Consider the following 26776-nt stretch of genomic DNA (forward strand, 5'->3'; position numbering starts at 1 on the left):
TTACCCAATAGTCTCCTTCCCATTCTTTATATGAGGTAAATGCAAACCAGGGAGCCACCGAGTAAACAGCCGTAAGTACATTTGTAATCTTGGGCTCCATGGGGATGTGCTTGATTAAGATGAAAGAGGAATGGACTGATATTTCTATTACAAGATCCTGTAATGCTAGGACTTCTACACAGCTTAGAATAATGGTTGGGGGTTCATTCTTTGAGCAGAAAGGCTCAAATATTATTTTAGTCACTTGTAGCACCATTGGATGTGGGTGCACACTTGACCTAAAATACCATTTACATCATTATCTTGTCCTGTTGAAGACCTATGGCATGCAAGAAATTTAACATCGACTCAAAAATACATGTAGTATGCCCAGTAAAATACATTGGCTAGCATAAAAATCAAAGGAAACAGTAGTTTGGAATAGCGATCAACATTACTGGGGTTTTGAATTGTGAAATAATCAACAATCCTGCCCATCTTTTCTCGGAAGACAAACTTGAACTTGTCGCTGGTTTTCATTGTCAAGTCACTGTAGTCAACATTGTCACTGGAAATTTCAATGCTGGCAAAGCTGATCTTCCGTTTAAAGCTGGAGATGGAGCTGTTGATGATGTTAGTAATACTGACTTCTTCCACTTCCTTCGTTGTCCCCTAGTTCATAGACAATGCAGTTAGCTTAAAAGACTTGACTTAGCAAAATAAATAAGTAGGTAATGAGCTAATAAAAATTTAGAGGCCCGGCCGGGCGCGGTGGCTCAAGCCTGTAATCCCAGCACTTTGGGAGGCCGAGACGGGCGGATCACGAGGTCAGGAGATCGAGACCATCCTGGCTAACACGGTGAAACCCCGTCTCTACTAAAAAATACAAAAAACTAGCCGGGCGAGGTGGCGGGCGCCTGTAGTCCCAGCTACTCGGGAGGCTGAGGCAGGAGAATGGTCTAAACCCGGGAGGCGGAGCTTGCAGTGAGCTGAGATCCGGCCACTGCACCCCAGCCTGGGTGACAGAACAAGACTCTGTCTCAAAAAAAAAAAAAAAAAAAAAAAAAAAAAAATTTAGAGGCCCAAGGATTGAATAATTAGGCTTAATAGAGAGTGGCATTGAGTGCTTCAGAAACTGGCCAATAAGCCAGGCTTGGAGTCCTGTTACCCTGTTTGGAGATACCTATTTGTAAGTCACCAGCACATATAACAGGAGGAGTAACCATGGCCCACTGTAGATATCCTGAGCAGTGTGCTAGATGCGAAATACTCAGGCTTTGAAGTTAGTGGACGTGGGTTCAAATTCCATTCGGCCTTTCACTATTGTGAAACTTTAATCCCTCTAAGACTCGATTTCCTCACCTGCCAAATGGTGATTGGTATTGCCATCTTGAGACTGATGGGAAGATTAAATGGTAATAAATGGAAAGCATCTGGTAGGTGTTTGATGACTTCAATTCTGTTCCAGGGAGAAGGGAGTAACTGATTATGAGAGATAATAGAAATCAGCTGTGTCTTAAAGGCTTTGCCACAAAAGCAGAAAGAGTGATGCTCCCTGCCATTGCAAGGAGTTGCCATTCTCCAACATGGCTGGGGTCAACTCCCAGGAATGTGGGAGTGTAGTGAAGGCAGAGAGAGTGTTCTTTGGATCCTTGGCCAGGCCACTTGCTAGGTGTGGGGTCTTATGGGAGTTACCATGTCACTGTATAGGACAATGAAATGAGTACCATTATTATCCCAATTTTACTCTTGAGAAATTTGCCACATCAATGAGTGGTAGATTTCTCAAGAGTAGAACTGGGATAACAATGCTGCTCATTTCATTGTGTTGTTGGATGAACTAAAGGAGATGTTGATGGATGTTTAGGACACAGCGATCACTCCATAGTGCAGTGATTATCACACACACAGCAAAATAAGGGCTTTCTGGTGTCTTCAGAGGAGGCTGTCAGTATTTCACCAATCCCCATTTTGCCAATCTAGCAAATCCAGATTTTTTTTGGGGGGGACGGTAATTCAACTTCCTTCTTTCCTCGTAAGGAAGCCTAAGAGAACAAAATAAATGAAAGCCATCTTCCTCTTTGGCTGGCACACATGGTCATTGGCCTTTGGTTCTTGGATGACATTATTGTGAAACATTACTCACTGTAGCCAAACACAAGGGAAAAAGCAACTGGACCTTTGGGTCATTTTGATTCCTCATTCTTCACGATTAGACCCTTTGTGGTCCTAGCACTTTGCTAAAGGTGGGCACTTCTTCTGAACTAGATCCCTATCATTTTCTTGCTTCTTAGTATGAACTTTAGTAGGCCATTATCTATCAAATTTGGCTTCCAAATAACACTAGGGGTCCATGGGCCTGTAAAGAGTGATAGTTAAGAGTATGGTCCAATGCTCACTGTAAGTGAGAATAGCGGATAAGTGCCAGGCTTTGGAACCAAGTAGGTTTAGGTTGGAATCCCAGCTCTACCTCTTAGTATCTGTATCCCCTGCAGTAAGTCTCTTTCCCTTCTTGTTATCAGATTTCATAAATTTTAAAAGGGAGATAACCTCATTGGGTTGTTATGAGCATTTACAATAATATAATATTTGCAAAAGGCTTGTTACTGTGTCTGGCACATGTAAATGCTTGATAAATAATGACTATTATTATTATTTAGAGAGCTGGACTACAGTGTTCCACTGCTAAACCAAATAATGACAGTTTTTCTCAATTAGCAGAAAAATATGCTAACCAAGAAATTTGTCACAATCTAATATTTCCATACATTTTTAGTAAAGCATTACTTGTATAATTTAAGAATACAATAATACAACCAAAGAATTACATTTTAAGTAAATATATATTAATGTGAAACTTGCAGGCAGCTGCTCATGCTTTGTTTCATATCGGATTCTTCGTGGATGCTTTTGCTCCTGTGCTTGTGATTTTATGCTGCATACAGATAACATATTTTCTTCCAGAAAATTAAACATATTAATATCTCATTGTATCTGGTGAAAAGAATGGTCTTTTTCAAGGAGCACCATGACTTCCAGCTGCTCCCACCTGAACAAGGATAAGACTCTCTGGAGCACAGGGAATCACTGGGGGTGGGGTGGGGTGGGGATAGGAGCCAGGTCCAGCCCATGTCTACAGACCAGCACTTGGCACCAGTGATGGATCATACACAGTGCCAGTGATGGATCATACACATACTCAAGACTCTTACCCTATCTTTGGCTGCCATCTGCTGTAAGGAACTGTAGTGAGCAACTGCGTATTCCAGCAAGGCCCCAAACACGAAGCTAAAGCAGATCCCCAGGTACACATCGATGGCCTTTATGAAGCAGTTGGTGTTGGGAAGAGAAGTGCGGGACCCGATCATCAGTGTGGTCATTGATAACACAGTCGTCACTCCTGGGAAAACAGGCAGGGGACGTTCCTACAAAGTGACTGGTTAGCCCTCCACCATAGCCTGGCAGAGTGTCCCCATTTGAGAATTGGCAGGGTGAGGACAAGACCCAGAAATGGAATGCATCTCATTTTGAAAAGTCTGTGACCTTCTAGAACAGGGTTGATTTGTCCATTTTGTACAGATATGAGTGATGTGTTTTTTTAAATGTTTCACGTTCTGTCTTCTCCTGGGAGGGGGTGATCAGTATGCAAAAGAACTGACAATAGACCATCTAAGCACAATGATCGCTTACTTGTCACTGTAAAACTTAAGTTTAAAAATGCACCACTCCTGGCACGGCATGGTGGCTCACACCTGTAATCCCAGCACTTTGGGAGGCCAAGGTGTGCAGATCACTTGAGGTCAGGAGTTCAGGACCAGCCTGGGCAGCATGGTGAAACCCCATCTCTACTAAAAATACAAAAATAAGTCAGGCATGATGGCACATGCCTGTATTCTCAGCTACCTGGGATTCTAAGGCAGGAGAGTCGCTTGAGCCTGGAAGGCTGAGGTTGCAGTGAGCCGAGATCACGCCACTCCACTCCAACCTGGGCGACAAGAGTGAAATTCCGTCTCCAAAAAAAAAAAAAAAAAAAACCAACCATCCAAACAACAACAACAACAAACCCACACTCCTAAAGTAGTCTCTTTCTATCTCTCTCTCTTTCTCTGCAAAAGAATCTCCCAAGAAAACAACTGTTGGAACTGCCTTAGGAATATTAATGAAGACAATGGTAAAAGGAAAAAAAAGCAAGTACCTGACAAGCCAGTTCTTAGAAATCTCCTGTGAGAGCTGCTTACCAATGCAGGTTCTTGCAGGGACTGAATCAAGGGAGATCCAAAATGAAACCCAGGACAACACCACCAGGAAAGTGGAAGGAACGTAGGTTTCCAAAATGAAATACAGAACATTCCTCCGAAGCTCAAATTGTAAGATCAATCTAGTGTAATTTCCTGAAAGGGTAAACAACGGATAGGAAATTGTGTCTGTTCATGTAGCAAGTGGTTTCTTTATGGGATGCTTAACTTAACTATATGTACATTAAGCCCTCTGTCATTGATCAAAATCTGGTTCTGTATGAACTGTCATTATGATTTCCGCAGGAGACATTGCTGTTGCATTGAATGGGATTTATAGGGGCACTGCTCTGCCTCATGTCCATCTTGGGCTTTTCTGTATCACAGTATTCCTACAGCAGTGCAATCAATACTGGTTTTCTTGACGTCTGCCTCACTAGACAGTGAGTCCCTTGGGGGCAAACACTGAATCTTTCAGTTCTGCACTCACAAAGTAGTTGTTCAATAAATACCCATTTAATGAAGATTACCTGTGACCATCTGTTTCTCAAGGAATACTATGGAATAGACCTAATGGACCTATTAAATTTAAGTGAATTTTTGATGATTTCAGAGGCACCCCAGGTTTTATACTACTTCAGGGCCATCCTTAGGAAACACTGTATTCTAGATGTGGGAAAGGCATGTGTTAGAGAGCTATCATTAACAAAATTCTGTGTGGCAAATAGGCTACTGTAGCACAAAACATGTGTCCATGGGTTGGAGTCACAAGCTCTGCTCCTGTTGTGCTTCTATTATGGGGAGGTGAGCAGTAGCGGCCAGCACTGGTGTGGATGGATGAATGAAGAAGTTATTCTCTGGGAACAGGAAAAGTCTGGCTTAGATTGGTATTGGGGAAAAGCAGGATAGTGAATGGGAGCTGCTCCAACCCCCTGTTACCCCCAAATTAAAGCCTGAAATTAGAAATTATGCCATTAAATAGCTAAACAACAGACATATGCCTGGATAATTATAGTATAGAATAAAAATACGTACTTTTAGAGCTTGATGAGACCCTAGAGATTACTTATTATTTTACTTTATTGATGGCTAAATTGAGACACAGGGAGTTTTAGTGATTTGAAAAGGACCTGGAGTTGATGTTAGAAGAAAGAATTAAAACAGGGTCTTTCACCCGTTGGTCCAGGGATGTTTTATCAGTCTACACTGCCTGCTTTATTTCTTTGATTTTGAAAGTCAATATTTTAAAAACAAACAAGCAAACCTTAGAATCAATATTTGACTAAATAACGACCCTCTTTTGTACCTGAAAGGGGTCATTATGTGCTACATGAGATTGCATAATTTTGAAAACTGAAGCCATTTTTAATATGAACCCAGTTTGGGAATCCAGATTTGGTAAACTATGACAGCATAGCCCTAATTTACAAAGTTGTCTTTAAAAATAAAGTGTATTTATTTGCCCATTACAAAAATAATACATGATAATTACTTAAAATTTGGAAAATAAGGCCAGGCACGGTGGCTCATGCCTGTAATCCCAGCACTTTGGGAGGCCAAGGCAGGTGGGTTGCTGGAGCTCAGGAGTTCGAGACCAGCCTGGGAACATGATGAAACCTCGTCTCTACAAAAAATACAAAAAATTACCCAGGCGTGATGGCACACACCTGTAGTCCCAGCTACCAGGGAGACTGAGGTGGGAAGATCACTTGAGCCCAGGAGGTGAAGGTTGCAGTGAGCTGAGATTGCGCCACTGCACTCCAGCCTAGGTGACACTAGAGTGAGACACTGTCTCAAGAAAATAAAATAAAATAAAATAAGTAAATAAATAAAAAAATAAAAGAAGAAAAGAAAAATTTGGAAAATAAGAAAAATAGGGGGAAAATCACCTTTTCTTCCATTCCAGTCTTTTCTCTATACATAGCCTTTAATTTCTAATTTTCATGTAGCCATGATCTTGGTGTGACATATATTTTTAATGTCATCTAGGTTCAACTAAAATACACAGAATACACAGTAGGCTGGGCCCAGCGGCTCATGCCTGTAATCCCAGCACTTTGGGAGGCCAAGGCAGGCGGATCACTTGAGGTCAGGAGTTCGAGACCAGCCTGGCCAACATGGCAAAACCACCTCTCTACCAAAAATACAAAAATTAGCCTTTCATGCTGGAGCATGCCTGAAATCCCAGCTACTCAAGAGGCTGAGGCACAAGAATCACTTGAGCCTGGGAGGCGAAGGTTGCAGTGAGCTGAGATCGTGCCACTGCACTCCAGCCTGGGTGACAGACTTTGTCTCAAATTCTCAAAAAAAATAAAATAAAATAAAATATGCAGTAATTTTTAAGGGTGCAAATATGGATAAGAATAAGCATTCTTAATATTATCATAAGGAAGTGAGAGGAAAATACCTGCTGCTTACATATAACATCACATCTTTCAAAACATGTCTATGTAAAATCACCAAAGACAAAGAAATGCATTTCTGGTAAATGAAATGAGTAAGTAATACTTCCTGCCACGTTTGCAATAATTAGGGTTTTCGTGCTCTTGTTGGGCATTGCTGCTGTCTTCTTCATCTTTGAGCTGTATTCTTATTTTCATTCTTCAGTGCTAAAGAACCAGTGTTCCAGTTAGAAATACGAATAAATTTTATGCATGAGGGAGGCATGGAATTTGAGCAATCATTAGCAAATATCTGGAGGTACATGGTGCAAGGCTTCAGAGCTGGTCCAGAGGTCTGTTCCTCAGTGGACCATTTTAATACTGGGTGTGGAGGAGGTGGAATTGCTCAGCCCAAACCCTACTGTCCCTCTCCACTGCATCCCAAAGAGGTAAAGTGAGCAGATGTTATTTCTGACTTAGAGAGCAACCTTATACCTCAGTTCACTTATTTTTATTTCATACAGTTTGTCACATGAGTTACCTGTCTCCTGCTGCGATCTGGTGACTAAGGTGAAATACCGCTCTATGGTGTACTGAGCAAGCCGCAGGTGTTCCAGCCCACGCACAGAGTCGTTCCCTCTCAGCCAGGTGAACTCCACGTCATTTCCATCGTAGCCCCCTGGCAAATGAAATGGAGCCCTGGTCAGTGCAAGCGTGTTACAGATTGAACTGGTCTGAAAACTGCTGTGATACGGAGACAGCATGAGTTCCTTCTTCATGGTGATAAGCCCAAGGACAATCCCATGCAGAACTTGGCATGATTTCCCAAGTGCAGTTGCAATGTCTGCTCTGAATGAAGTGACCTGCTAGGACAATTTGCCGTCAATTGAGAGCTTGTCCTGTGTTAGGTATTGCGTAGACCTGCTGGATGATAAGTCATTAGAAGTGACCTCCCTCATTATTTAAATTACATTTATTAAGCACATATCTGTGAACACACAAAGAGACTGCCTTTCAAGATTGTATAATAGCTCTGACGATATTTTCAGGGACTTAAGAACTGATCTCTTCATATTTCCATATTGGCATACATACAAAAGCAAAAACAAAAAGCTTGCTTTATCAAAGCATGTAAAAATGCATGTTAGATAAGTCTCAAAGCAGTTTAATTAATATAGTTGACAATAGTAACAATAGTTACCTTTTGAACATTTATAAGTACTTTATACATTATGTCACTAATGTTCTTGTAAACTTGCAAGGTAGCCATTTCTATATTTCTTCAATTCTAAGATGGACATTTCTTTACATTTTCTGAAATTGAACTGCATCTTGTAGTTGATTCATATCTATAGAATATATATAATAGTGTATATATGTATTTTTATATATAGTAGAGCTTATTTTTTTTCCTGAAATGTTATTATTCAATAAATGCTGTTCCATGGAACTGAGTCACTATAATGATTTTCCCACATTATTCTTGAAAACGCTCAGATTCAGAGGGGTTGCATAACTTTCTCAGGATAATAAGGCAAGCAAGAAAGAGTTATCTTAGGAAAGTTCAATCCCAAAGTCTATGAGTGATGATGATAATAATACTTATGATTTAATAAGTGATTGCATTTCCAAGTGCTTTACAACATTATCATCTCACTTAACCCTCAATATAGCTCTTTGAGAAGACATATGAACGGTTCGTAAGCCAACAAAAAGATACTCAACATCACTAGTCGTTAGGGAAATGCAAATCAAAACCACAATAATACGCCTCACACCCATTAGAATGGCTGTAATAAGAAAGACGGACAATAGCAAAGGCCAGCACATGGAGAAGCTGGAACATTAGCTAGTGGGAATGTGAAATGGTACAACCACTTTGGAAAACACGAATGCGGTAACAATTTCTTAAAAACTTAAATATAAATTTACCATTTGACCCAGCATTCCACTCCTAGGTATCTGTCCAAGATAAATGAAATCAGGTCCACACAAAGACTCACACAACAGTTTTCATAGCAGCACTACTCATAGTAGCCAAAGGGTGGAAACCAAATGTCTATCAACTGATGAATCAATAAATAAAGTGTGATATATATCTCTCACATGAATATATATACATATGCATACAAAGGAATGCTACTCAGTAATAAAAAGGAATAAAGTACTAATGCATGCCATAACATACGTGAACCTCAAAAACATGAGGTTGCAGTGAGCCTAGATTGCACCATTGCACTCCAGCCTGGACAACAAGAGCAAAACTCTACCTCAAAACCAACCAACCAACCAACCAACCAACCAACCAACCAACCAACCTACCAACCAACCACATAGTGCATGATTCCATTTATATGAAATATCCAGAAAAGACACATTCATACAGACAGCAAGTAGGTTAGTCGTTGCCTGGGAGCTAGTGACGGGAAAGAGGTGTGGCTGCAGAGGGGTACAGGGGTCTCTTTGGGGTGATGGGAATATTCTAACAGTGGCATGTGGTGATGGTTGCACTATTTGGAAATGTACTAAAAATCTTTGAATTGTACAATTAACATGGGTGGATTTTATGGTATATAAGTTATACCTCAATAAAGCTGTTACAAAACAACTCTGAGCCAGATACTATTATTCGTCCCACTTCACAGATAGGAAACTGAGGTCCAGAGACATTAGTAACTCACCCAGAGTCACAGAGCTAGTGATGGCAAAACCCAGTGATTTCAGTACCTGTGATCTTAAACATAAAGCTCTATTGCCTTCATTTTCAAAGGCTACTGGGAAATGTGATGCCGGTGTTGGAACTAACATTTTGTTAAGTCTCACAGTATGGTATCCGTTGTCTAGCAAGGGTTATCTCTCCCTCCCCAGGGAAGAGAAATATAGTCATGAACTCTTAGGGGATTTCCAGGTAAAAATTGTCTGTGGTCTTTCCCTTGGAAGCATCCAAACATGTACTGAAGTCAGCTGTCTAAATACGGCTACCATCCCACATTAAAAAAAAAAAAATCTATGAAAGTGGGTAGTACAAGTTTCTACCTGGACACTCTGCCTTTACAACTAGTAAACACATACAATCATTACATTATGGTCTCTCTGTCCCTGGGTGAATAAGGAAAACTGTGGCATGGTATCAGTTCTTTTCTAGAGATGGCACTTGGAAAAAAACCCATAATGAGGTTTCTATACCCAAACGCTGCTAATAAACATTCAGAGAAAGCTCCCTCCGCTCACTGGGGATGGTCTTTGTGAAACAGAGGCTGAGGTTTCCAGGAGAATCTCTCTCCTGGGATTTGAGATGAGCCCAGCCATGATACATGGAAGGTAATTGCTTTTTCCACGTGGAACTGAAAATGAGTTCTCTTTTTGATAACCTCAAGTTTTATTCCGCCAACAAACAGCTGTATTGCTTCAAGAAGGTTCTGCATGCATTTAATCAATGAGATAATTAATCTGTTTGTCTGGGTCTTTAATTAAATGTCTGCTTCTGAAAAACGGCTTCTGCTTCATAATGGCTGTGCTTCTCAGATGTTGCCCACTGTGACCTTACGTAAGGAGTGCCCACTGCTCTCCAGAGCTTGACTATAGTTTCTTGCTCCACACACAAGCCCTGCCTTGATGCCTTCATAAATCATATCTGCAATGTTGTTTGCCTATCACAGGTGCCCAAGTTTGATGGGCATTTCAGAGTGGTTTACTAAGGAACAATGGAGATTACTTAACAATGCTGGGGAGTCCATTCATCACACATTAACTTCATTCTTCATCACAGGCAAACCCCTAGATGACAGTTTAGATGCCCATTTACTGGCATGACTGTAAGAGCTTTATATCTATCAAGCAATTTCTTTTAAAAGTTGGAAGCACGAGTGATAAATGTCAAGGATGGCTTTGCATATTTGCCATTCCTTCTGCTGTGTTCCTTCTTGTACATAATCTGCATCTTAGTAGATTCTGAGTCCCACTCCTTGTCTCTTGGTCCATTCCAGCTGATCCCCTACGTCTCATTCCAAGTGACACTTTACCTAGGAAAACTCTGATCCCCCTATTACTTTTCATTGTTGTAACTCATTCTGTTATAATTATTTAAAGTCCCACACCCTCTATTAGACTGTAGAGTTCTCGAAGACTGGAACATTGCTTTTATCTGTGTATTGCAAACATCTACCACAGTACCCCACATAGAACAGTCATTTAATGGTTGAATGGATGAATTGAATGTATTTATATGAGGATAGACAGATGGAACCCACCAGCTATCCAGACTGGCTGGAGACGTTAGTGGGACAATATATAAAACTAAAGTATTAGAATGAGAAAAAAAGACTTTCCTTAACTGACACAGGAAAGGACAAACACTGGTCTTGGTCCTAAGTAATGCAAGGGAACTGGCACAGGGATATGTCTGGGACCACTGTGTGGTAATCAGGTTGCTATTCAGTTGAACATTCTGGCAGGATTTGGTGAGTCCAACAAAAGCGTCACATGGTTACTCAATTTGGGGAACAATGATGATAATAAATGGACATTGGAGAAACTGGAAAGGAGTTATTAAAAGATTTTCATTATCCCCATATTACAGGTTAAAAGCACTTTATGGTATACTCAGGAAAAATAAGCAGCTCAGATCACAAACAAGCCACTGGAAAAAACTTCCTGTGTGACTCTCCAGCCCAGTGGAAGGGCTATTAGAGTTCAGGGAACTTTGGACGTTGGGGCCATTCTACCTGGGTTCAAGTCCCAGTGTGGTTACTTAACTTTCCATTGGGAAAGTTGCCAAATCCTAATTTTTCTATCTGCAAGATGGGAAAAACAATATATACATATATCAGGATTGTTTGGAAGGTATCTAGCACAGTGCCAGACATGGGTTAAGCAATTGTTAAATGGATGCTACAGTATTTATCGGGAAAAGAATATTTATTACTATATACATTTTTTTTGTTTGAGACGGAGTCTTGTTCTTGCTTGTTGCCCAGGCTGGAGTGCAGTGGCGTGATCTTGGCTCACTGCAACCTCCACCTCCTGGGTTCAAGTGATTCTCCTGCCTCAGTCTCCCAAGTAGCTGGAATTACAGGCACCCACCACCACACTTGGCTAATTTTTGTATTTTTAGTAGAGATGGGGTTTCACCATGTTGGTCAGGCTGGTCTTGAACTCCAGACCTCAAGTGATCTGTCCACCTTGGCCTCCCAAAGTGCTGGGATTATAGGCATGACCCACTGTGCCCAGTCCATTTATTACTATTATTATTACTATTATTGTTAACAAAAAAGTTGTTTGGTCAAGGAGACTGGGGCAACAGCAGATTGAGGTCACAAAACACATTTTGTTACCTCCTCCAAGAAGTCTTTCTCCACTAGCCTCTCTACTTCCTTTGCAACGGAGAGTGAGGTTTTTCTTATTATCACAGTGCTTTGCATAGAAAAAAGAAATAAAATAAAGCCTTTGTGATTTTCTAGACCTAAAAAGGTAGCCCTGGACATATTTGCTGACAAAGGAAGAGTACGTTGATGAAAAGTCCATGACCTTTTTCATCAGCTTCTACTGAGACCCGTGGCTGACTTGATGTTGGGAGAGTAAGGGTGGGTGGGTGGCAAAGAACATGGTCATAGAACTCATCTGGAACCATAGACCCTTTGAGAGTTGGTAACCAGATAGATGGCATAAATTCGATATTAAAAGTTTAGGTCTCAGGGGCTAGTCTCGATTTGTTGTCGCCAAAATGTTTTTAATAAAATGATTGTCTCACAAAACGCTCATGAAAGAAGATTCCATGGTTTAAAACGTTTGTGGAGTGCTGCCACTCCTTCTTGGAATTTCACGTGGAAGTAGCTTATTAGAGCCTGTTAAAAACTCTGCAGCAAAGAAGAATATTAACACTTTAGGCTTTCTGAGTCATCTGGTCTCTATCACAAATACTCGACTCTGCCACTGCAGTGCAAAAGTAGCCACAGACAATATGTAAGTACATGGGCGTGACTGTGCTTCAGTAAAACTTCCTTTGCAGAAACAGGTGATGGGCTGGATTTGGCACACCAGCTGTTGTTTGCTGACCCCTGACCTAGACCGCCAACTACATTAAAGCATTTCCTTTGATTTTCTTGTCCACTCACAGGTGGAGATATCTGGTACTAATGCATAATGGTTCTCCCCAAAAGATATTAGGCATGTCTTTGAGAAGTCTCTAAATCTGTCTGGAAGTACAGTCAGAAGGGCTGAATCCACAATGAATCAACATTAAGAAAACAAAGGTCACTATGTATGAGATACTTTTCATGAATACACAGACCTAAGTAACCCAGGAAAATCATCTCAGAAGTCTGTAGGATGTATACTTACAGCTTTCCAGCTGCAACTTGCATGTCTGTGTGTCCATGGGGTATTTAGACAGATCCATGTTACATGCAACAGTTGTTGTGATTCTAAGAAAGAAAAGTGGATTCAAAAACAGTATTATGAGGAAGCTATAGAAAGTTCACATTCCCTTCCAAGGCCCACTCAGGGAGGACTTTCACTTGAACTCTTACAATGAACATGTAGGTTAGAGCCTGCATCTAAAGCATCCTTGAGGTTCTGTGTGCTAAAGAATGCCCATGAAGCTTGGTTAAAACCTGGGTCCAGAGTGGAGGAAGTTGGAATGCTGGCCATTCAAGGGGCAAAACTTCTGGCAGTATCACAGAACAGACAGATGCATGGGCCCAAGATGCTTTAGCATCTTCCTGACAGACCTGGGTGGGCCTAGAACAGTGTGCACCGTCAGTGCCGTCACCACCTGACAGCAGGTGTAGGGACCTGCATAGGCTCACGTGGCTCTGAGTGGCAGAACTGAGACTGGAGCCCAGGTTTCCTGGGTGTGGTCTTCTCATGAGGCCCTGCCTCCTCCAGGATGCAGAGGCAGTGGGGGGCCCAGGCACTGTGGGTTTGGGGGCTTACCTCCAGAGATGTTCGATTAAAGGTCAGTTAAGCCCTTACAGTGGAGATTGCATTCACTAGGCCTCTATCTTCCTTTTTCTTCATTGTCATACATTTTTATTCAGCACCTTTATTTATTAAGCACCGTGCTAGGTACTTGGGGGAAATGGAGGTGATTACCAAACGGTGCTTACCTCCAGGATGCTTACTCATACCTCCTTTAGGGGAGACAGAGACTAACAATAGTTGTGGTTTACTAAGTGCTTACTGTGAGCCAGACCTTGGGCTGAGTGCTTTGCATACATTACCCCTTTGAATAGCTCTACTAGGTAGGAAATATTTTAATTCTCATTTTACTGCTGCTGAAACTGAGGCTCTGAGAGTCAAGTAACTTGCCTAAGGTCACAGAGCTGCTGAGGGACACAGCAGGGAATTGTACCCAAATCTTTATGATTCTAGAGCCAGGCTATTAAAACATCACTCATTATTTGTAATCCTTACACAATATTGATTGTGTTGTGTGCCATAATATAGACAGACACAAATGCACACACAAATGCATGCACATGTGCTGTGGGAACGTGGGGAAGGGGGACATTAATGATGATTGGAATTGAGGTCAAAAGAGAAGTCTAATTATGTTTCATGAAACAAGAATTGGGCTTTGAGATGGTCTTTGCAAAACTCAGTACAGTTGAGTGTGTCCAGAAATTCAGTTTATTGGTTAGCTCAACCCTTGTTTTATAACTTCAGACTCTTACTTAAGATTAAACATCAGCCCCATGAATATTTTGCTCCTGGCCTCCTCCCCAAGGCCTCTGGGAGCTTTAGGTTTGCACAGTCTTTGCACAGGCAGAGATGAGTCCTGTTGCATCCAACCCGGCTCCATGAACAATTGGGTGAAAGGAACTTCAGCTTCAGGAATTTGGGGAGAGGGCAAAGGGGAGCCCATGGCTGCAGGTGGCAGAGGCTTTGGGGCATTGCACTTGGTTTTCTCTACAAACATGACTCAGACAAGTACAGTTGTGTTCTGGAGCTGCCACAGCTCCACTAAGCCCCATGAAAGGAAAGTTCCTTGCATGCACCTCTCTGTTGGCTCTTGCCATTGCCCCTACTACTTCCCTTGCTAACTTCCTTTTACCCTTTAAGACACAGCTCAGAATCTTGTAACATCACCCCCAAACCACTCACCTACTCCCCAACTTGGGCCCCAGCACTGGGGACCTCATTTCTTTCCATGTCCATGTCTTGAGGACAGGGCAAGGTCTTACTCAGCTCTATCCTGTGGCCAGCATGGGGCTTGACACAGAGCAGGTGTTTGGTAGATGATGAATGGAGAGAGGGACCTTCTATTATGGGTGCAAGGATCTAAGAAGGCATGGGACCTCACAGTGGCTATCCAAGTTCTGGTCACAACTACCCAAGACACATCTGCATGTTTTCTCCCAGCTGCTGCCCTCCAGCCCTGAGGTCACAGGTGTCCGCGTACCTGAGGGCGTACAGGACCGTGCCATTGGAGAAGAGGCGGATGAGCCTGTTTCCCACAGTGACTTCATGGAGGAAGGACTTCTTGGACTCCACAATGTAAGTGTCCGGCACCCAGAGGAACTCCACGAGGCGGGCATCCAGAGTGAAGCTCTTGTTGCCTTCAAACACCAGCCGCTGGTCCATCCAGCGCTGTCGGAGGTATATGGTGGCTGTGTAGTCCTGGGACGGGGAGGCAAGGTATGGAAATGGATGGGGGTGGTGGGTGAGAAAACCCCACCAAACAGGAGAAAAATGGTCAAGGTTTATTCCTCTCCCCACCTCCACTTAGAGCAAGAGTACACACAGATGTTGGTGAATAAAGGTACCATTCTGATTGCAATATGCCACCACCCCAAGACTGGGGTAACTGATAAGTCACTCTAGTTACCCTAGTCTTGGGGTAGTGGCATATTGCAATAAGAGAACAAATCACCTTATTTATTTGAGCTAATAGCTCCCCCTGCCAAAAGGGAGCCCTATGTTTGAGACTTTAACTTACGTGGCGTGACAGCTCACATTGCACTGATCACTAAGGCCCCATCAAATGGTTGAATTTTTTGGTGGGCTAAGTGCTCAGGTTGTCCACGACTTATCTGGAATGCACAGCATGCCCTCTTGGCAAACTGCCTTTAGTTTGCCCTTGTCTCGAATGTGTTCTCTTAAGGGAGAGGGTCATTGTCAGCACCAGCTGTCAGTTTTCCTTGGGTTGTCTCCCCTGTTATGAAAGACCACGTGATGGCCTGGCTTGCCTACTACACTTCTATTCCTTTCCCCAGATTTTATCCATTACCAAGTGTACCCACTTCATCGCCTGGTTTCTCTCCTCCTGGCTCTTGAACCGATTTTCTTCCTGATACTCAGAAAATCGGCTCTATAAGAATCTTCCATTGTCTTGAGTTTGGAGACAGCACTCCAGCTTCTGCCATTTCAAATGCAGGAGGGCCGTGAGCCATTTTTTTTTTTTTTGAGTGGCTAGAAAGCATATTCCCATTAAACACACGGAGAGGGACTACTTCGGTGGAGTACAAAGGAACAGCACTTACCATGTTACTCTCTGAAATGCTAGAGATACTTGCAATGTCCAGAGTCAGCGCTATCTGAACGGGTTCTCCTAAGATGAAAAAGAAAAAAAAGCAAGAAAGAATGGAAACACAAACATGAGACGTGTGACAGTGTCTTTGTGGGGTAGTGGCAATAGCGAGTATAAGAGAAGTGCCTGCCTAGCCGGACATCCTGAAGGTGTTCATTACTGGTTATCTGTACAAATCTCCCAGCATCACATCCATCAGTCACGTAATAGCAGGCACTCAATAATGGCATTTCCCTTCCCTTCCCCCTCTCTTCCGTAATCCTAGCTAATTTTGGAAAAGGGACAATTTTGTTCACCAGGCTAATAGATGGAATAGCATTCACTTGCAATAAATAACTCCCGGGGGTGCCTCAGGGGACTGCGATAATGCATTAACCAGGAAGAGGCCAGGCGGAATTCAAAAGAAGCTTAAAAACATCTCATCGGTAGGAATAGGGCAAAGCAACCTACTTATTAATCTAAGGAAACTAAGCCATAGGATATAGGTAGGAATTTGGAAATGAAGTGTTAGAGCCAACGCAATTAAACAATACTTGCATGTTAACATCTGGTGGAAAAGGGCGAGATCTTTGAGGGCAGAACCTGGAAGGTGCTGAAGCGGTGTGGTGCTAAGTGGCTTTCTGCCTCGCAGGGCAGCAAGGTGCAGCTCTGAGACTAAAAGCCTGGAGTCAGAGACAGGTGTCTGAATTCCACTCGGGCCACCTAACAGCTTTGTGACCTTGAGCAAGTTTCAAATTTCTCTGTGCTGTGGTTTCTTTTCTTTTCTTTTTTTTTTTTTTTTTTTTTTTGAGATGGAGTCTCCCTCTTGTCACCCAGGCTGGAGGTGCTGTGGTGTGATATTGGCTCACTGCAACCTCTGCCTCCCGGGTTCAAGTGATTCTCTTGCCTCAGCCTTCAGAATAGCTGGGCTTATAGCACCCACCACCATGCCCAGCTAATTTTTGTATTTTTGATAACGGCGGGGTTTCACCATGTTGACCAGGCTGGTCTCGAACTCCTGACTTCAGGTGATCTGCCCACCTCGGCCTCCCAAAGTGCTAGAGCCACTGTGGTTTAAATATCTGTCCCCTCCAAAACTCATGTCGACATTTAATTGCCATTGTAAGAATGTTAAGAGGTAGGACCCTTAAGAGGTGATTAAGCCTCAGGGGTAGAATTGGTGCCATCATAAAAGAGCAAGTTCAGCCCCCTCCTGTCCTCTCTCTTACCCTCTCTCCTTCCACCATCTGATGACACAGCAAGAAGGCCCTTGCCAAATTCCAGCACCTTGATATTGGACTCCTCAGCCTCTAAAACTGTGAGCCAATAAACTTCTGCTCATTATAAATCTCAGTCTCAGGTATTCCATTATAGAAGCACAAAACAGACTAAGACAAGTGCCTGCCATCGAGGGTTGGGTTGGCACAGTTACAGCATCTGGTTTAAGTGCCATAGATCCGTGTTAGTTGCCCTCCCTGAAGAATGCAGAGAATGCAAAAGACATGAGAGCTCCAGTCCCACTGTGCTTTCTGTCCAGTTTATTTCTACACAGTTTTGTCTAGGCTTTGCCTCAATTGACTTTTTTAGTAGACCAGAGTGTGCTCTTTTCTTCCCCTTGAGTTATAAAAGCAAGCTGTGCCACCAGAGGGCAGCTTTCTCCTAGGAACGAGGTCAAAGCCGGCTCCTGGGTAGTGTTCACTAGCACCTGCTTACAAACCTTTGCTTTATCTAGCTCAGTCCCTGAGAAATCCTATGAAGGTCTTGTCTCTTTTGGACCTTGGGGTCCTGGAAACTGGGTGCACAGATATTACAGAAAGCAATGGCCCTCCACGGGCCTCCAGGCTGCCATGCAAGTATAGGGATTTTCAGGAGTGAAGTGCCAAGAGGCACAAAACAAGGGGCATGGGGTTGTACTGTTCCCTTTTTAAAACTGAAGACTCCATGCCCCATTTTCACCCCAGGTGGGATGAGGCATCACATCCCTTTAAGCCCACCCCAGGCTCCCTGTTCTCAGAATGAGCTCCTTGCCGGAGAACCCTGCACCTTGTTGGCCAGTGAGTAGGCAAACAAGAAGGGGTGCGCTCTGGATTAATTGTTTGGGGTTTGGGAGGCAAGAGAAATTGTTGAGTGGCACTAACCAAGGCGTGCAGACTCACATGCTTGTCATTCGTGTTCAGTAGGGCCTGGGAAAACCAGGGGATGTTGAAGCCTCTTTAGGTTCCTGAATGCAAGGATCTCACATCTTAATTGTGTCTCAAATCTGAATGAAAATGCATCTCTCCCATCTCCAACGGAGCAGGTGTGATTGACTGAGGGCCCCGGCTGCTGTGCTTTGGAATCTACCACCATGCTTGCCCCAAGGCCACACTTCTCATGGGCCACGGCCAACCACAGACTGAACGCAGTGGGCATATCAAAGTGGCCTGATCCTGGGAAGCACAGAGACGGGAGACTCCTCTGAATGCAGCCGTAGCTCAAAGACTCCCTGGTGGTCATTCCAAACACACGAGGACCGCCCTACCTTCTAAGACACTTCCACCCATCCTCCCTTCCTTCCCTTTCTCTTTCCCTGGGGCCAGACCTGCAGGTCTGACAGCTCTCCTAGCTTCCCTCTCCCCCTGCCCCATTCTCCCTCCTAGACATAGTCCCCCTAAATAGCTTGAAGAAGTCACTGGCTCTCGGCATCTGCTGCTCAGAGGATCTGGACTACCGCATGAATCCTAGATCAGACCACAGAGTTTTATCATCTGAGGGGAGGAACAGGGAGGAGAAGGGATGAAACTCACCCACACTCTGTTGATGGGGTAGGCACTGTGCCTCAGGCTTACACACTTCACTTCATTCAGTCCTCCCGGTGAGATAGATGGGATGTCCCCATTTTACAGAAAGGGAAACTGAGGTACAGAAGGCTAAACTACTTGCCAAGCAGGAAAGCTAGGAGCCAAACTCAGGTTTGTTCAATGCCAAGGCTCTTTCTGTTGCTTTCTGCTATGGGGAGCTGTGTAGTTGGCCTCACTCCTTTCCTCCTTGCTTTATTCTTTCAACAGATATTAATCAGCAATTTGTTATATGTCACACACTGAGCTTCTATGGGAGATAGTGAGGGAAATAGACTCCTTCGAGGGCTACAGCCTGGAGCCAGGACAGACATTAATCCAGTTGTAGCATAATGGGGATGGCTATGATTTGGAGACATGTTCACAAGGAAGTGTGAAGAAAGGAGATGGGGCCTGGAGGAATCAGGGGAGGCTTCTCGGAGAAGGCAGCCTTTGCTCTGAGACATGATGGAAAATTGGCATTTTCCCAGGGAGCCAAGTTGAAAGAAGCAATTCCAGGAAGATAGCCTCTGTAAAGGCATAGAGGCAGGGGAGGCCAAGGATGTCAGGGAGCATTCAGAGTACACTGGGGAGCATTGTAGGAGGGGAAGGAGCGGGGACTTAGGCTGATGAGAACGGCAGGCAGACAAAGGCTGCACTGGGAAGGGCCTGGTGTGCCTGGACTCTACGCAAGGATGCTGGGGCACATACGGGTGTTCCAAACAGGGCAATGACCCAGGAGGCATCCAGATGGCAGTCTGGGGAGTCAGCTGAGAGGGGGCAGGCTGGAGGGGGAAGACCAGGTGGGGTAGCCTGGTGGCACACAGTGAATTCATTGAAGAGTGACCCTGGAAGTGGGGGCAGGCGGAGGACAGGGTGTGAGTGATTGTTAGGAGGCTCTCGCAACCTCCTCAGTGAAGAAGAGCATTGCTTTATCTTGCAGGTGGAGAGGCAAGGTGCCTTTTTCCAGGCAGTGTGAAAAATCATTGGTAGCCATCCTCATCCATCATTGCCAGTCCTTAACAGGCTGCAGATAGAAAATGGAGTCAACTCAAACCTCCCGAAACCCTGCACTGCTTATTGTCTCTGTTTTCGTCCCTTTGAATTGATGTCCTGGACACAGAAGATGACCTACCACCAAAATTGGGCCTGAGAAATTTGTTATATCCTGCTGTGAGGTTCTCAAAGCCAGGCAGGGAAAGCTTGTCACTTCTGCCGACCTCGACGTTGAGCTGATTCCCCTGGATGCACATCCTGGAAAAGAAATGGACTTTGTTGCATTTGCTTGCTTATGTGTGAATCCACACGTGTACACACGCTTGAGCTTGTGTTTGCCCATGTGTGTGTGGATGTATGTGCCGTGCCCATGTACCAGCAGTGACATTCCTACAGAAAAATCTCTTAGTTTTCAGCTATTGAGTTAGTATCTCCATTTTTTACCCATTTGCGATAGATCAAAATATCATGGTAATTTGGGGACCCTCCAAATGTCTTATTTAAAAACATAAGGGTTCATCCATCTATGACCATATTGGAAGCTTGTGTTCTGTAAAGAGAGTACATGGCGGGAAGTTTTATTGTTCGGTGCTCCAGGGAAGTGAGGGGACCAGGTTTTGCCTGGCTGTGGGTGAGTAGGAAGAGCTGGCCCCTCCCACCACATGCCTGAATGCAAAGCAACTCAAGATGGGGGCCATCCTGGGGGTAGCAAGGCTCACCTTTCAGTGAAGAGACTCAGACACACGAAGGCCAAGTGGAGGCTGTAGTTCATGTTGAGGAGCTGTTCCCACCGAGGGGTTGAAGGAGGAATCACCTGGGAAACAGAGGGGGCAAGGTAAGTGGAGGGCAGTGCAACAGGCTCACCGGCTCCTGGCCAGCCTCTGTCTCTGGTGGGTGGCCGGTGCAGCATTTTCTCAGCATGCATAGGAGGCAGCCTCTTTCCATCCCTTTTGGTTACAGCTCCTTCTCCCTGTGTTCCCTCCAGGAATGACTTCATTTTGGAGGATTATGGGTTTTTTTTAAATTTAATTTTTATTTTTTTGAAACAGGGTCTCACTCTGTCACCCAGGCTGAAGTGCAGAGGCATGATCTCGGTTCACTGCGGCTTACTTCCCGGGCTCCAACAATGCTCCTACCTTAGCCTCCTGAGTAGCTGGGACTACAGGCACGTACCACCACACCCGGCTAATTTTTTTTTTGTATTTTTGGTAGAGATGGGGTTTCATCATGTTGCCCAGGCTGGTCTCGAACTCCTAAGCTCAAGTGATCCATCTGCCTTGGCCTCCCAAAGTGCTGGGATTACAGGCATGGGCCACTACGCCTGGCCCAGGATTATGTTTTAAATCTACCCCAAATTAAGACTGGGACCTCGTGTGGAGAGTGGTTCATTAGCACCAGAAAGGCAGCTAGTTTGTCCCCTGGGCCACATCTGCTAGGAGCCAAGGCTATCCTTGCCCTGTCCTTGTCCCAGCTTTACCAGGAAGGACCCTCTCAACTCTACACTCACCTCGACCAAGCCAGACATTCTCTTGTTTATCCCTAGGTCTCGGCTTGTGGGGCCAGTAATGTAGACAGGAAACAAAAACCTGAGAGCCTCCAGTGTCAGGAAGTCATGAGTTAGATGCTGTCCCACAGAGCTCACTCCATCCTCACCGTGGCCTTGTGTAGTGGGCGGGTTAATCCCTGTATTATTACTACAAGGAAACAGGTGCATGGGAAGGACACATGCTAGTGAGTGCCAGGGGAGACTTTGAATCCAGGGCTGGCTGCCTCCCCTGGGTACTCTCTTCCTTCAGAGCAGGCTGGGGCCTGGGTCTTAGTTGACCCAAGGATCCTTGCTGCTGTTGTGACCTCCTAGACCTTGTCCCTGTGTCTCCTGAAGCCTTCTAGCTGGTGTGTTCGTGAGGACCATTCGTGGGGCATGGCCCAGGGGCCCGGCCTCCTCAGATTCAGGAGCTGCTGTCAGGCCTCCCTCTGAGAGAGCAGGGGGCAGCCAGGCAGGCCAGCCTGTGACCTGTCATGCTGGTGACAGTAGAATGGGGGTGCTCAGGCTCAGGCTCCCATTCTCAGGCAGCCCTGGGTTGATTACCTTCTCTGTGGCAACCTCTGTGAAATAAGCCACTTTCTAGAATCTGGCCATTCTGGAGCTTAGGGTGTGATTCAGCCATTCATTAGTATTATTTTACTTTCAAAACCAATACACGCTCATTGTAGAAATGGCAACAAGTCAGAAATTAAAAGTGTAAGTCCCAATGATGTGTTAATATGGATTCATCGATGGAAACAAATGTGTCCCTCTGATGTGGGATGTTGACAGTAAAGAAAGTTTTATGTGTAGGGAAGGCTCAATTTTGCTGTGACTCAAAATTGCTCTAAAAAAGAAGTCTATTTAAAAACAAAAACAAAAACAAAAAAAGCACCCCCCTCATTTCTTCTCTTTTGTCTCATATTTCAGAAATAACTACTGATAACAGTTGCTTTATCCACAGATACACATATATATTTATATACATACATATCTCTGTATCAAAAAAATTAAAAAGCAAAATTGGGGCAATAGCATGCTTTTTTGCTGCTTACTTTTTTTACTTAATAATTATAGCAAACATTTATTGAACACTTAATGCATGCTTACAACTGTGCCATGCATATCTACAATCCTCACAACTCTTTGAAGTAGGGTCTACCATTCTGCCCATTTTACAGATGAGAAAACTGAGGATTAGAGAGGATAAGGAATATTTCCAAGGTTAAGTAGCACATGAGGGGCAGAAAAGTGCATCTAAGCAAGCTGACCTAAGTCCTTTTAATGAGTGCACCATGAAACATGCTGTGTTGCAGTATCAGTGACACCTTCCATGTCAGTTCCTATAATTCGCCTTATTCTTTCTAATGGCTGCAAGGTATCTCATGGTCTGAATATACCAACATTTCTAGAACACAGCTCCTACCATGAATGTTGTTATTTCCAAAGTTTTTACTATTACAAAATCAGGGAAGAACAGTTTTGCACACAGGTAAACTCTTATCATTCTATTCTCTGTTGTGTCAGCTCTTTTGTTCCACTCATTGAAAATACCAGCTATAAAATCAACATTATAAATCTACCAACAATCATATCCACATTTTCTTCCTTTAGTCCATCTCCCTAGTCCCTGTCCTTTCCCTGTCCAAGCATCGAGTTTAAGGGGGTCCATGGAGCAGCTCCCATGCTCTCCATTGCCTCATTCAATTTTCCAAAGGTTTATTGAGCTCCTCCTATGAACTAGGCATGTGAAAGGCACACCAGAACACCCATCTAGTGAGGAAGAGACATGTGTGAGCGGTAAATGAACATTCCCTATAGCCATCCTATAACAGGAGCAGAGGACGGGGGATACTTGGTATGAAAAAGAGCGGGGAGGATGGGGCAATGTCAAAAGGGAAGTCACAGAGAAGATAATTTGATTCTTGAAGAGTGTGTTGCATTTGCCAGGTGGACAAAGGAGAGTGGGGGCCCTCCAAATGTTGGACAGAGATGTGGAGGTTTGCCCATGGCCTCTCTCCCATATGCTTATCAGCCTCCTCCCACCAGCCCTTGGCTGTCCGTGTCTTTCTCCTGGTCTGGCCTGAATGAACATGGTTCCATTTTAGCATATTCCTCATTTCCTCCTCCTCCTGTGGGAAACGGCCCTCGATCAAGTGAGTTGGGGAACCATCCAGTCTTCAGTTCCAAGACTCCTCTTGAATAGTGCTTTCCTGATGGCCAAACTGCTGTTAGGAAGATGTAACATTTGGCCCTGGGCCTCTCAACCTCCCCTAAGGAGTCTCGTGATCTGAGAAGGTTCGCCCAGGCTAGAGCCAGAAATGGAATCCCATCCTACCCTGTTTGCTTGGTTAAGTTGCTAAACACGTCTCATTTTATAAGGGAAGAAAAGAGAAGAAGGAACAAGCCTTCTAAATGCCCATGAATTGTTAGAAGCCATGTCTGGTGCCTAATTTCATTTAATTCTCATGGCTGTTGGCCCAGTAGGTGTTAATTTTTAGAGTCAAATCTCAGATTTGCAAAGGGATTTGGCTGAGGTCACACAGTTAAGTGGCATGATTTAAATCTGTTTTCCAAGTCCCTTTTCTTTGCCCTGCATCTAGGAGGAGGGCCTCCAGCATCCCCAAGCTGAACTGGATTCCACTTGAATCTTGTCCTTTTTATACCAAACCCATCTGGGGGATGGAGTGTTGCATTCGCAGCACATCCCAAGTGACAAGTGCAGCTGATGCCATCAACCCCTGTGGCAGAAGAGCCACAGTGGCTATTTATGTGTTGGCTAGCCTCCACTGGAGGCTCAGGCCACCAGTTCTGGTCCAGATGCTGGGGGAGGGCATTTAGTGGAGAGGTACTGAGCCACCAGAGGGCAGTGTCTTAAGGGTTGTCCCCAAAGCTGCAACACAGACGTTGACTGAAACCACCTGGTCTTCTGCATCTGCAGAGACGTGGTACTCAGGAGGTCCTAGGAGGCTCCTGAGTAGGGGTAGCCCATGCATTATTCTGCCCCGAGGGCATCTCTGGCCAAGGTCCTACCTCCACTTGTAGAGGAGACCTTGAGCTCTGGATTCCGACACACCTGAGTCATTTAACCTCTCAGAGTCTCAGTTTTCCCATCTGACAAATGAGAATAGAAAACACTCAATAAACATTCGTTTTCACTCTCCTCTGCCTTCCATGTCGTCTATGGGAATTCAGTGATTCCACTATGGCTAACAGAACCTTAGCTCTTCCTAATACACCCCAGGTGCCACTCAGAGTGTTAGCTAACTGGCACCACCCGAGGAAGGACAGGGTCAGGTACAGGGCATTAGGGTCACGTAGAGAGCTGATGGCACCTTTTTCTGAACCAGAAATCCAGCCCAATGTCTCCCAGTCTCCCCCGTCTCTTCCTGGGTTGGCCTGCTGGGCCTCTATACTCCGTGCTCTTGGCCTCTATGTCTCTTCAACACTTCCCAGGCTGGAAGCAGAAGTAATTCCAATATGTGCAGGGTTCTACTCCCGTTTCTACTCTATTCCCAGAATTTCTAACATGTAAATACAGTGACTCTCCCAGTTGTCACCTCCAGCTTCCTTCCTGTGCAGGCGCTGTTTTCCTATCCTTGTCACTTCAGCATAGACAGAATCATTTGTTGGAAAGCAGGAGTAGAGCCCGAATCAGGTTAAGGTGAGGAAAGGCATTATTGCCATGGGTCCTCCTTAAGAAAATCCCAGAAGATAAAGTGGTGCGGCCCGTGCCCTGTGTCTGCTGGGTCTTGGCCGGCTGGTGCAGAGGAGTGAATGACTGTGGCTGCAGTGAGGACAGCAGGGGCTCTAATCTTGGCTCTGCTCCTCGTCCTGCAGTGGCACTCCCTGACACACATTAGGTGTTCAGCAGAGACCAGACCTGCCTCCTCCCTCAGTCCCAGCAGGGCTTGTATTTAGAACTCCCTCCCTCCTCTCTCCAGGCACCTGGAGGGGCCAGCAGTTTCCTTACCAGGCAGTTGTTGAGGCTCCGTTAGGGCAAGTCCTTCAGGCCTACAGGCAGGACTTTCGGGCAAGGCACGGTCTTCTGGATCCCCAGAGTTCTCCCCATCCTCAGCCCTGTCCCCTCGTATGTGGACACGCAGCCACCCTCAGATGGAGTGGCTCTCTGCGGAAGAATGGAGCTGCTGAACCTGCTGTGCAGAAACAGAGGTGGGCGGAGCCTCTCAAAGCCCCGTCCTTGGTCAGGGCACTGACTGGTCCTGAGTGTCTGGAGGTCGTCTGGTCCTGAGTGTCTGGAGATTGTCTGGTCCTGCGTGTCTGGTGATCGTCAGCTCTTACTACAGCTACTGCCTCCAGGGGTTTGATTCTGAGATCATGTCTCAGTCATGCTCCCAGACCTCTGCCAGAAAAGACCCCTGAGATCAAGGACCCATGAGAGTCAGATAAAGTGGGTGACCCCACCCACTATGCCAGGTCCTGAATTTGGTGGACAGCCCTCCATCCTGGTGCAATGGAATGGCTATAGTGGCCACTTCACTTCCTTAGGCCTCAGATTCCCATCTATAAAATGAGAAGCTGACTGTGTGTAAAACTCTGATTTCTTGTTGTGTATTTTTAAGAGCATCTTTGGGATCAATAGAAAGCCTATTCTATGTTAAAAGAGACTTTCGCATCCCAGGACCTAGTGCTTTCCAGCCTGGGACGTTTCAAAAAGACTCACAGAAGGCAACAGCATGGAGGATAGGGGCCCAGGAGGTCAACGCAGGAGGAAGCGGGGAGACTGGAAGACATTGGGCTGGATTTCTCCAACCCTCCACCTTCCCCCATGCCGCCCTCACACAGAGGATTCTTTAACTCCCCACAAAGTCCTTTCAGGAGCATCCCAGAGAGGGAGGCCTTCTTCCTCCCTGGCCAAGCAAACTTCCTAACAGAAGTGCCTGGACAGTGCTCACTGAGCCCTGGGTCATCCCCTCATCATAGCCAGTGACCCTAAACTCACTCTTGGCTCCAGCTATGCAGGTAGAGGGACGGGATTCCTTGGAGGCTTGGCTTTGCACCCTGAGGGAGCTGGGAGCCAGGAGGGACTCAGATGGAGGGGCAGGGAGAGAGCTGAGGCTGTGGTGAGAGGCCCAGAGGCATCTCCTTCCCTCCTAACATTATGGCGAAGCTCCTGCCTAGACCCAGTCTAGGAGCTGGGAAGGGAGAGACCCAGAAAGAGAAAGGAAGGGGAGCAAATGGAGGGGCAGGAAGGAGAGGGCCTCAGCATACAATACACCATAGATGCCTTTGGCACCAAACCAACTTCCTTAGTGAGCTTCTGGAGCCTGGCCAGCCTGGAAAACATTGCTCTGTTGGTGGGTAAGGAGTGGGCA

The 26776-nt window shown here is 45.0% G+C and overlaps 2 protein-coding genes across 2 annotated transcripts in view; one reads left to right on the forward strand and one right to left on the reverse strand.

Moving 5' to 3' along the window:
* Positions 1–25597, reverse strand: GABRP (gamma-aminobutyric acid type A receptor subunit pi). The gene is made up of 10 exons (XM_050794350.1): positions 25414–25597; positions 20635–20729; positions 20055–20173; positions 16078–16145; positions 14997–15214; positions 12935–13017; positions 7137–7274; positions 4218–4370; positions 3192–3379; positions 1–651 (listed from the first exon to the last, which is right to left on the reverse strand). Exons 2-10 carry the CDS (start codon positions 20685–20687, stop codon positions 349–351), a joined length of 1323 nt encoding a protein of 440 aa, XP_050650307.1. The 5' UTR covers positions 20688–20729; positions 25414–25597; the 3' UTR covers positions 1–348.
* The window catches only part of LCP2 (lymphocyte cytosolic protein 2), a 568984-nt gene that overhangs the window by 16166 nt on the left and 526042 nt on the right, over positions 1–26776 (forward strand). The window lies entirely within an intron of this gene.

Source organism: Macaca thibetana, chromosome 6 (assembly GCF_024542745.1).
Source record: "Macaca thibetana thibetana isolate TM-01 chromosome 6, ASM2454274v1, whole genome shotgun sequence".
NCBI classification, from domain to species: Eukaryota; Metazoa; Chordata; class Mammalia; order Primates; family Cercopithecidae; genus Macaca; species Macaca thibetana.

What these genes read in the sequence shown, in the direction of transcription:
- GABRP (XM_050794350.1), bottom strand. Translation starts at nt 20,687, where the DNA reads ATGAACTACAGCCTCCACTTGGCCTTCGTGTGTCTGAGTCTCTTCACT. An exon ending in TCTCAGGCCCAATTTTGGTG is followed by an intron (nt 16,146 to 20,054) that starts GTAGGTCATCTT and finishes TTTTCATCTTAG; the next exon opens with GAGAACCCGTTCAGATAGCG. An exon ending in ACGGTCCTGTACGCCCTCAG is followed by an intron (nt 13,018 to 14,996) that starts GTACGCGGACAC and finishes TTTCTTTCTTAG; the next exon opens with AATCACAACAACTGTTGCAT.